Source organism: Bubalus bubalis, chromosome 8 (assembly GCF_019923935.1).
Source record: "Bubalus bubalis isolate 160015118507 breed Murrah chromosome 8, NDDB_SH_1, whole genome shotgun sequence".
NCBI classification, from domain to species: domain Eukaryota; kingdom Metazoa; phylum Chordata; class Mammalia; order Artiodactyla; family Bovidae; genus Bubalus; species Bubalus bubalis.
In genome coordinates, this window is record NC_059164.1 from 102079286 (window position 1) to 102091049 (window position 11764).

The 11764-nt window shown below is 51.6% G+C and overlaps 1 protein-coding gene across 3 annotated transcripts in view; it reads right to left on the reverse strand.

Moving 5' to 3' along the window:
• The window catches only part of KIAA1549 (KIAA1549 ortholog), a 125632-nt gene extending 115398 nt beyond the window's left edge, over positions 1-10234 (reverse strand). For 2 of the 3 annotated variants that reach the window (XM_045166466.1, XR_006641334.1), the window contains exon 1: positions 9998-10208. In XM_045166466.1, coding sequence (XP_045022401.1) covers positions 9998-10157 — 160 coding nt within the window. In that variant the 5' untranslated portion in view covers positions 10158-10208. Of the gene's footprint in view, positions 1-9997 lie in introns of all 3 variants that reach the window. The other variant, XM_025291609.3, reaches the window with a different exon arrangement.
• Between the last annotated feature and the right edge of the window lie 1530 nt (positions 10235-11764).

Sequence of the window (11764 nt, forward strand, 5' to 3'; positions counted from 1 at the left end):
TCCAAATATTTAAAAGCCCAATGCCAAGGGCAAGGAAGAAGAATCTGGTTTTATAAATTCTTAAGACTCTATCCTGGCCCAGGCTGAAAATTTCAACCCCTTCCCAGCCCTGTCCCCAGCCTATCCTCCAACAAAACGGGGGGAGTGAGACGAGTTGAGAGGTTAAAAGTGAGGTGAAAGTGGAAGGTGACAAGTCAGGTGAGAAGCTTTGAGGTAAGGTAAAATGAGGTGAAAGGTGAGATGAGAGAGAAAGTATACGGGGAAAGTGCATGCTTAGTCACTTCATTCGTGTCCGACTCTTTGCGACCCTATGTACTGAAGCCCACAAGGTTCCTTTGTCCATGGGATTCTCCAAGCAAGAATACTGGAGTGAGTTTGCCATGCCCTCCTCCAGGGGATGTTCTCGACCCAGGGATGGAACCCGTGACTCCTACATCTCCCACACTGGCAGGTAGGTTCTTTACCACTAGCACCACCTAGGAATGTGAGGTGAGGTGAATCAGTCCTGAGGTTGAGAAGCCTGGAGACCCCTGATGGTGCCTTAGAGCCGAGAGCAGGGAATGTGACTGCTGTCCTAGCCACCAGCCGCCGACCAGTCCCCATCCAGTCTGGCCTCTGCTGGTCACCTGCGTCAGCCAGCACGTTCCCACAGCCAGCACCTGTCCTGTGCTCCGGCCCTGCCCTAGGCCACTGTGGATCCCAGCTCTGACGAATGTTCACTCCGGCTACCCAACCAGCTAGTTCCCATTCAGCCTCACTTCAGGGTTTTTTTTTTAATTGCAATTTAAAAAAACCCCACATATCATACAATTTACCATAGTGTTTGGTACATTCATATGATTGTACAACCCATCTCCAGAATGCTTTTCATCCTGCAAAAGTGAAACTCTGCACCCACTGAACACAGCTCCCCCTGCCCTTCTCCCCTCTGCCCCTGGCCAGCTCCACTCTACTTTCAGTCTCTGCAATTCTGGCAACTCTAGATACAAGTGGAACTGCATAGTATTTTGTCTTTTTTGTGACTGTCTTATTTCACTTAGCATTAATGTCAAGGTCCATCCATGTTGCAACCTGAGTCAGAACTTTCCTTTTTATGTAAGAAGGAATACTAAGTCCCTTGTATGGACAGATCACATTTTGTTTATGTCTGCTGATGGACATCTGAGTTGCTTCCACCTTCGCCTAGCTTTTGACACTTGTTTCCTTCAGCTACCTCCAGGTGCTCCTGTAATCCTTGGGGTTCAAGATCGGTGCAGGGCAACCTAGGGTGGAGCGGAAGGCCTCCAAACATGCCCAGGCTGAGGGGAAACACGGAGCAGGGGTGGTTCTGAGCTACACGACCTGCCAGACACCAGCCCAGTTCTGAACCTGCTGCTGCTCCTTCCCTGCTTCCCAACCAAGTTAAAACCTGAATTTTTACCAGTTAAAGACTCCTTACTGACAGGTGAAACCAAGTCTGGGAAATGTACCCATCCTCAAGGACACACTGCTGAGGCCAAAGCTTCTCAAACCTGAGTGTGCTAAGTCCCTCTCATGTCCAACTCTCTGCAACCCCTATGGACTACAGCCCACCAGGCTCCTCTGTCCATGGGATTCTCCAGGCAAGAATACTGGAGTGCGTTGCCATGCCTTCCTCCAGGGGATCTTCCCAACCCAGGGATCGAACCTGAGACTCTTACATCTCCTGCACTGGCAGGCAGGTTCTTTACCACTAGCACCACTTGGACTTAAACGGTATACTCCATAGATCCAAGCAGACCTGGGCAAGGGCCTTCCTCACACACTCCCAGGGAGCTTTGGGGACGGCTCCATGCCCTGTAGCCTGCAGGAGCAAAGGCCTAACAACTGCCCCCCCATTCACTCCTGTCTCCTGGGCTCCCCTTTAGCTGTGTGTGTGCGCGAGGCATCCCTCTACAGAGGCTCCCCCGCCGTGTTCACATGGCCCTTCAGGCTATGTGGCTCCAAAGTGAATCCCGGCCCCACGGTGAGGAAGGGCTCCCTCCGCCGGCCCCGATGCGAGAGCAAAGAAAGGAGCTGAAGGGCTTCCCCAGGACTCCACAGGGCCGCCAACACCTGCCCGGCACCAAGAGCGCGAGCCCCTGTCCGGCCCGGCCCCGACCCCCTGGCAGGACGGGCCACCCACCGCCCAGGGGAGCTGTCACTGTGCATGTCCGGCCTCCGGGCCACCAGGAAAGGCAAGCGGACAGTGCCCACCTCGCCCACTGCCAAGACAGCCTCCCAACTGCCGCCCACACTATTTGAGGCCTGAAATCCGTCCACTCTCCTCCTCTCGGCTTCCCGCCACAAACCAGCGTTATTTCCTCACACTCGCCGTCCCCTCTCATACCCGCCTTCTTCTAAGCAGAGGTCATCGTCCGCCATCCCCAGGAACGGTCACCCGCTCCTCGGCCCACCGCTGTCCCCCCACCACCTAGCTCCGGCTCTCCTCCACTCTCCCTTGCGTCCCCCCCAAAGCCCGGGAGCCTTCGCTGCCACCCTCATCGCCCCTTCCAGCACCATCCATCTCCTCTTCCAGCCCAGCCCCTCCTCACCGGCACTCGGGGGCCCCTACCTGCCCCTTCGCCTTCCGCTAACTTGCTGCCCACTTCATGCCCCGAAGAAACCAGGACCCCCCAAAGCAAGACTCGGCCTCCCCCCTCCGCCACCCCCCGCCCCCAGCCAGCCAGTCATCGTCAAGTGCATCCCGAGGTTGAAACCACGGAGGATCTGAGGAGGGCGACCCTCAGGCGTCAGATCCTGTCACTTCCCCCTCTCGTTGGCCCTTTCCGGCACAAGCGCTCTGGAGATCCTGCACCCACCGTGTGCACGTTCTCGTGAGCACCCTCCTCCTACATTCCTGCTCCCACCCCTGTCACAAGCCTCATCCTGAGCGCCCAGGCTGTGGACTCGGACTTGAAGGAGCATGAAACCGTGCGAGGCTCCCCCAGGTGTTTCGGCAAGAAAGTGATGTTGTGACCTGAGCAGACTGGTTTCCACAAGGACCTCCAGCTGAAGTGGGGAGATGAACTGGCTGGCCAGAGCAGTAACGGGGGAAAAGAGGGCGGGAGCACGGACAGGGGCAGTGGTGATGGAGAGAGGGGTGGAGAGACTAAAGGGCCGCTTCCTCCCCGGCCCGGCGGTCACAGCCCTTCATTCACTGAGGACTCAGTGCCCAGCTCCTGGTTCTCTCACCTCACTCCTGGCGAATCTGGCACCCACAGAGGATTCACCCAGAGCCTGCATTCACAGTCCACTCCGACAACCAATCCCTGCAGCCACACCCCACACCCTTAACCAAGACCAACACCAGTGCCGATTCACCTCTGAAACCGCCATCCCTCCAGCCCGCCTCCCACCTTGCTGCTATCTGGGATCTCCCCGGACCCCCTTTCTCAGTCCTTCTCCCCTCCTCCTCCCCTCCCTTCCTCACCCAGCCCAGACTCTGCACCGCACCACCCGACCATGTCTTCACAAATCCCCCCACTGCCCTTGGCTCTTGACCACATCTGCCCAAGATTCCCCACCCTGGCTCAAGCCAACTGCCCGCCTCCCCTGGCCCCACACAGCCTGTCAGATGCTACAGGACAAATGCCATCACATGTGCCCTGGCAACACCACCGCTATCTCCCGTCGCCTCAGGCTTCACTCCCACCAGTCCCCTCCAGTTTCTTCTCCCATTATTATTTCTCTCCTACATGAGCTATTTTAAGCCTGCCTGCCCAAAGGAACTTCTTCACTTTGGAGAAATATCCTTCAGTTACTTCTATGTGCTCAGTCCTGTCCAACTCTTTGTGAGCCTGTGGACTGTAGCCTACCAGGCTCCTCCATCTATGGGATTTTCCAGGCAAGAGTACTGGAGTGGGTTGTCATTTCCTTCTCCAGGGGATCTTCCTGACCCAGGGATCGAAACAGGGTCTCCCACATTGTAGGCAGATGCTTTACCGTCTGAAGCCACTGGGGATTCTATGGGCTTCTACTCGTTCTTAAATTTTCAACCACTGCTTTACTGATTCTTCCATGACGCCTATGAACATAACCTATGAAGTCTATATATGTTTTCAAAATCTCCATCAACCCCATGAAGTCAATAAGTGGCAAATCTGGTCACCTCCCACCCTCCTTGCATCTGTAGGGGCTCCTGTTTTTCTCAAGATCCCCCAAGTCTGAGTCCACAGCCTGTACTCTCAGTAGGAGGTTTATGAGCTGGGGTGGGAGTAGGGCCCTAGGATTTAGGGGCTCATGAGAAAATTAACACAGTGGGTGTCCTGGGGGTGGGGATGCAGGAGGGAAGAGTATTTTTTTAAGAAGAAGTGAACACAATGGCCTTCGGTAGGTCACTGGGCTAGAACATCTACAGGACAGTGAGATGGTGACACAGACATTTGGTAGAAGCAGGACAGTTGCTATAACACACGCATCCCAAGGCATCCAACCTGTGGACCTGAAACATAAGAGCTAAAGGGTACTCAGAGATCATCTCAGCGACCCCTTCTTACACTGATGAGATAACCCAGCACAGGGTAACCTGTCCACAGTCACACGGCAAGTCATCGGCTGAGAAGAGCACACTCAGGTTTGCTAACTCACAGCTCGGTGTGCTTTCCAACAAATCATGCTGCCTAAGCACATGAAAGAGAAATCATGTCACTGCAAGCCCGCAGATGAAAGGTGGGTGGTCACAACTTGGAAACAAATTAGATCAGTGAGAACAGCATCTTTCTAGCTGGGAAAATCAACCTAGTGTAATTATAATTACAGTAATTAGCTGCCTCTAGCACCCAGGGCACTGAGAGAAAAACCTGTGGCTCCCAGGTCCCCCGTGACTTTTCACAACCCCTGGCTGGGTTCTGTTTTCAGGATTAAATGAGGCATTTCCTGACAAAGACTGCAGCAGCTGTTCCCAAGGGGCTGGGGAGGTGAGGATTTAAAATGATGTCCTCCATGCCCTTTGATTCTCAATCCAGAGACAACCAAGCAAACAAGATAGAATCCCAAACAGTTTCAACGTCATGGTTTTAAATCAATTGTTCTAACAGTGAAAAGACAGTTGCAAGATATTAAGTGGAATATCCCCCATATGCGATCAACTTTCAACTAGGGGTTTATGGTGTCTGGATCGGCAGTTCCAAAGGTCAAAGTGCCTAAAAATAAGCTGTGAACTTGTTAAAAAAGGAAGATTCCCAGTTACTAACACCAAAGATTCTAATGTAGGTGAAGGGAGAGCTGCAGAAATCTAAATTCTTAACAAGCACCCCCAAGTCCCCAAAGGATGATGATGATGCATGGGGTCTAGGCATCATACCTTCGGAACATTTATCTAAGTCTTCATTTATAGGCTACTACACCACTCAAGAAGTATAGCAAATATTCAACTGAAAATGCTCATTATTTAATAAAACAGTGCATTAAGTATGATAAAAAGTTAACATGCCATTAGGCATACATGCAATGAAAAATAAAATGGCAGATTTTGCTAACCAAAATAATCAAAAATTTCAAGACTATATAAAATTTAAAGGAAAATCCATTAGGAGGGGGAGAATACAACAAAAAGGAGGGGGAAAAAAACAGTTGCTATCCCTTAAAGAAAATTTACATATATATGTGTGTATACATATATATTGCAGCCATGAAATTAAAAGACGCTTACTCCTTGGAAGGAAAGTTATGACCAACCTAGACAGCATATTCAAAAGCAGAGACGTTACTTTGCCAACAAAGGTCCGTCTAGTCAAGGCTATAGTTTTTCCAATAGTCATGTATGGATATGAGAGTTGGACTGTAAAGAAAGCTGAGCGCTGAAGAATTGATGCTATTGAACTATGATGTTGGAGAAGACTCTTGAGAGTCCCTTGGATCTCTCCAGTCCATTCTAAAGGAGATCAGTCCTGGGTGTTCTTTGGAAGGAATGATGCTAAAGCTGAAACTCCAGTACTTTGGCCACCTCATGCGAAGAGTTGACTCATTGGAAAAGACCCTGATGCTGGGAGGGATTGGGGGCAGAAGGAGAAGGGGACGACAGAGAATGAGATGATTGGATAGCATCACTGACTCAATAGACATGAGTTTGAGTGAACTCCGGGAATTGGTGATGGACAGGGAGACCTGGCATGCTGCAATTCATGAGGTCGCAAAGAGTCGGACACAAGTGAGCAACTGAACTGAACTGAACTGACATATATATTGGGCTTCCCAGGTGGCTCAGTGATAAAGAACCCGCCTGCTGATATCAGAGATGAGGGCTGGATTTCTGGGTCGGGAAGATTCCCTAGAAGTGGAAATCCACTCCAGTATTCTTGCCTGAGAAATTCCAAGGACAGAGGAGCCTGGCGGGCTACAGTCCACAGGGTCACAAAAGAGTCAGACACGACTTAGTGACTAAACTATACGTATATATCATGGATAAATAAGCAAAAACAGAAAATTCACAGACTACAAATACAAAATAAACAAAAAATATTCAACTCAAAAGTAATAAAAAATTAAAGTAATGTGTTACAAATTTAACAAGAGTTTTAAAAGTAATAATGCTGGCGGTGATGAAGTGAAACAGTAAACTGCATAGACTGCTTGGGGTAATTTCAGCATTACAGTTTTACATAAGAAGCTGATTCCTTTAACAACTACCTACTGAGGCACGTATTAGACACCCAGCACACCAAACAAAATATGCAAAGATCCAGGCTGGTGGATTTAGATCTAAACTATAGTCTAATTTCTCTTCTGGAAATGTATTCTAAGGGGGACAAAGAGCCCACACACAAAGAAATCTAGACAAAGCCTTACCTACATACCTATTCATTACAGCATTATTTATAACAGGGAAAAAAAAAAGCTGGAAATAATAAAAGGATAATTGAGTAAATTATTAGGATGGAAACTGTGTTTTCAAACAATATTTCATGAATAGGGAAATGCTTAAGTTAAATATTGAGTGAAAAAAGTAAATACATAAATTCATTTTTTTTTTAATGTTAACAAAGACAAAGTTATTTACAGAGTTGGCTATAGGTTGTGGGATTAAGGATACCTGTTATCTGTACCTTCCAATAATTTTCAAAGTTTCAATTTCATAATAACTATTATCTTAAGAAAGACTTACCCCTGAATAAAATGAAGAAATGGGGTACAATCTTTTCTTTTTACATCATGGATGTAGGATTCCTAAAGCACTCCATTCAAAAACAAGTCCAAAGCATTACAACTTGTTTCCACAACAGTGAACCATCAAGACCAAACTTATAAATGTTTAAACAAACCAAAAAAAAAAAAAAAAGCACATTCAAAATGCTGAATGAAACAGAAATAGACAAGAAATCAATAAGACACAGAAATTTACATAAAGACTGAAATATGGGGATAACTGGAGGGCGGACTCCATTTAACAAAGTTACCAATGAAAGACAAACCTGTGGAAGGAGGAGAGAGTCTATAGGCAGCCACAGAAGGAACAAGTGCCTAACCTAGGAGACCCAAGGCAGGAGAAAGACACAACACTTTCTAATGCCACTTACTCTTCAGAAAGAGAACCAGCACAGCAGGGTTTGGCATAGCCTCCTCCAGCCCCACTCCAGTGGGGGAAATACAACACTCAGGACGAGAAGCCCGAGGGTCCTAGTGGCACAGAGAAAGACGTGGGCCAAACAACTGAAACGCAGCATCTCCTCGGGGTCACATGCCACTCACCATGCCCAGGTGTCCTACATTAGAAAGCCACCCTCTGCCACTATCACTCTCTCAGCCTTCCAGAGGATTGGTGCCACCTTTTAAGAGATCTTCCCTGGGAAGCTGTTTCCCTTGCTGCCTTTCCTGCCCGGGGACAGCCCACGTGGAATCTGCTCTTGCTTATGAGCTGCTTTGGGTCCCAACAGGATCCCTGAGGACAGGCGCCGTGTCCTCCCCTTCTTCAGTTCCCATCCTATGACGCAGCCTAGAAGCAGCTGTGCAAACCAGAGGGGCCCATTACACCAACCAGAGAAAGGATGAAGTCTCTGCTTCCGTGATGTTGGCTCTAGAGCAGAAATAAAACGACTTTCAAGTCTCCGCGTTTAATGTTTGCATTGGAGGTTACGGGGGACAGGAAAAGACTAGAGAAGAGAAAATTATGGAGGGACAGTACAAACAGCTCCATTTACTTTAAATTTATCAAGAGAATTACTTGTATTACTCACAACATCTACAGGACATCCAGATGGCCATATTCACATGAGGAAACTGTACAGAGGTTACTGTACATGGAGTCTGGAGTCAAACTAACCCAAACTCCTGCAGCCTTAGTATTCTCATCTGTAAAATGGGGATAACAATGCCTAACTCACAGTGTATCAGATCATGTATGTAAAATGTGGCGCCTGGCACTCAGGACGCACTCAGTAATTGGAAACAATCAGTTTGCCATGTCCCATAGCAGATGAATCCATTAGTATCAGATCGGCTTTACTGCTTGACTAAAGCCAAGAGCCCACTTTATGATTGCCTCTTCTCACAAAAAAAACCTAGGATCTCCATTTCTCTGGACACACAGGCTAGAACACACTGGAGCAAGACTGAAAGCTGAGGCACTGGGTCAGGCAACACTGTCTCTTTCAAATGCCCGAAAGAGACCCATTTTGTCCTCCTGGTTCTGCTGTGGCTCCCTGAGCAGGGTTCCACCCAGCTATGGGAAAGCTATGAGGTGGTCTCAGGTGTGCCTAAGTTCACAGGTTAAGCGCCATAAGGCGAATGGAAAGCAGAGGACTCTGCATCAACTAGCCTGTGACCTTGAGCAAGTCAGTTATGTGTCAATTTCCTCTTCAGTAAGAGGAGCAGTTCCAGTCTGTGATCCCTCAAGTCCCTTCCTGTGCTTTTGTGTCCCATCCTCTATGTGGCACTGGTTATAATTCCGACAGTGAGGTCCAGGGACACCTTCAAACGTGTTCCATTTCCTCCCAGAGCCACTTGGCGGTCCTCTGGCACTGCTCCCACCAGAAGGGAGGGTTTGGAGTTGCTTCCACAGCTTTCTGGTTTTGTTCAGCGTGTAGCCGCTCTGCACACTGCTCACTCCACCTTTCCTGCCCCCAAAGTGGCCGTGCGTGTGCGCGCTTGTGTGTGTGTGTGTCTGTTTCTGTGTGTGTCTGTGTGTGCACGCGCACGAGCACGCGCTAGGGCAATCACCGGCTTGCATCATGTCAGCTCAGAGATGGTTTGCAGACCATCCTGCGTGTATGCTCAGGGTGGACAAATAAACATTTCAGAGGAGCAATATGAATTAAATCATTTCCTCAACAACAAAACCCGCCCACATGCTTCTTCATAAATCATGCCTCTTAATTCCACGCTGACTAACAGTCAGTAAACTGCCTCTATTATAAACAACCTTTACTCCTTTCATGCCCTGACACTTAAGAATCACAATATTTTCACACTCTATTGTACTAATGCCTTTGCAGAAGTAACAGCAATAGCTATTTCCCTGGAAAGATCCATGGCCAGGGCGCTTTCCAAGAGATATTCTTTGAATGTTCTTTGTGTCCTGGTCCACTGGGGGACACGGCCAGCTGCCTGCATCTGGGGGACGCAGGGCCACCCAGAGTAATGCAACACTGTTTTAAAGCACACACACCGAATGTACCCTTTCGCCCCGACCATCAAGTATTTCCCCAAATTTGCTGTAACCACATTCATACAGCCATGCATTACAATTTCAGTGCCTGCGTTTTGCAGGGAAAAATAAAGACACATTCTGAGATGAAGCCGCCAGACCCGCCTCGGGCTCCGTGGATAGCAGAATAAGCTTTGCAGACTTTTTGGCAAGACTGGCCAGAATCTGCTTGCTTTTTCGTATTATTTTTTCCGTGCCTTTATCTGCTGGGCCCAACGAGAATGGAAAAGCATCTCCATAAAGGAGGGCGAGGGAGCGGTGGAGAATAAAAGAGGATGGGCGGGGAGAGCCGGATTTTGAAAAGAGCAGCGATAAAGGAAAGGCAGGGTCGCGCCGGAGGGTCTCCGCGGAGCTTACCTGGGGCGCACGAGGTCGGCCGGGCCAGCAGCAGCAGCCAGAGGCCGGGGAGCAGCAGCCCCGAGCGGCGGCGGCGGCGGCGGCGGGCGCGGCGGGCGGAAGGCCCGCGGCCGCTCGGCCCCGGGACCAGCGCGACCCCGGCGCGGGTCTTCCCCTCCATGGCCGCGCCTCGGCGTCGGCGCCGCGCCCCCGGCAGTCCCGGTCGGCGCCCCGGCCCGGCCTCGCGGCTCTGCGCTCTCAGGCCCGGGAGGGGCGGCCGCTGCGGCGGCGGCGGCTTGGACGGGGCGCCGCGCACCGGCGCGGAGAGAGGCCGGCGAAGCGGGGGCGGGCCGGGGGCCGGAACCGCGGACGGACGGGGGCTGCCAGCCGCACGCCGGCCTCGCCGCTCCGCCCCCTTCGGAGCCTCCGAGGCGCTGCCCGGCAACGCGCGGGCCCGGGCGCGGGGAGGCGAGCACCACCTCCCGGCCGGCCGGGAACCTGCCTGAGGGGCGGCCAGGCGGCGGGCGCGGGCGCGCGGGGGCTGCGCGGCGCAAGGCCCGGGCCCGGCCCGCCCCCGGGATCCGCCTCCTGGGAGGGGACGCGCGGGACGCGGGAGGCCTGGCACCAGGCGGCGGTCGGCGCCGTCCGGACCCGCACCGAACCCCAGGTCCCGCCGCCCTGGTGGCCCGGCGTCCAGCCCCTCGGGGGCGCACGGAGGGAGGGGGCGCCGCGAGGAGGGGTCAGAGCCGGAAAACCTGGCCCGCGCGAGCGCGGCGGGCCTCTTGCTCCTCCTCTGGCTCCAGTCGGTGCGGGGCAGCAGGTGTGAGTGGGGCTCCTGCATTGGTAGGACAGCCTTCGGGGCTGCAGCGGGGACAAAACGAAGGCGAAATCGGCGGCCCGTTTCCAAGAGTCCGACGTGCAGTAGAGGAAAGCGCGCGCACAGCCCTACCATCCTGTCTCCCGCCTGTAGGTCTTGCCTCGGGACCAGGTGACTGGGAAACGAACAGACAGGATGTTCTGCGCCCGGGAAGCCCGCAAATCTCGCACGTAGTAGGCCTGCAGGAGGCGCCTACAGAATCGAATCGAATCGAAGCAGAACCTCGAAGAATCGATGCTTTTGAACTGTGGTGTTGGAGAAGACTCTTGAAAGCCCCTTCGACTGCAAGGAGATCCAACCAGTCCATTCTGAAGGAGATGAGTCCTGAGTGTTCATTGGAAGGACTGATGCTAAAGCTGAAACTCCAATACTTTGGCCACCTGATGCGAAGAGCTGACTCATTTGAGAAGACCCTGATGCTGGCAAAGATTGAAGGCGGGAGGAGAAGGGGACAACAGAGGATGAGATGGTTGGATGGCATCACCGACTCAATGGACATGGGTTATGGTAAACTCCGGGAGTTGGTGATGGACAGGGAGGCCTGGCGTGCTGCAGTCTATGGGGTCACAAAGAGTCGCACACGACTGAGCGACTGAACTGAACTGACTGGGGAGAGAATCACGCACGCCCAGGCTCTCTTAGAGAAAGCAGTGGTCTTGGGAGGGGAAGAGAACGTCAGAGGATTGTTCGGACTGGATGCGAAGATCAGGAAAGCGAGGATATGAGTTAACATTTGTCTGGTGCCTGCTGAGCCCGCAGAGTGTCTAACTCTGGGGACGCCCCATGGACTAAAGGTCTTGGAATACAGAATTGACAGTTTTGGATCTTGGCGTCCTGTTGGAATGCTTGCCCCAGTCAGATTATGAAAGGTGTGAGTTGGGGACACTGTTGTATTGCCCCAGGAAACTACA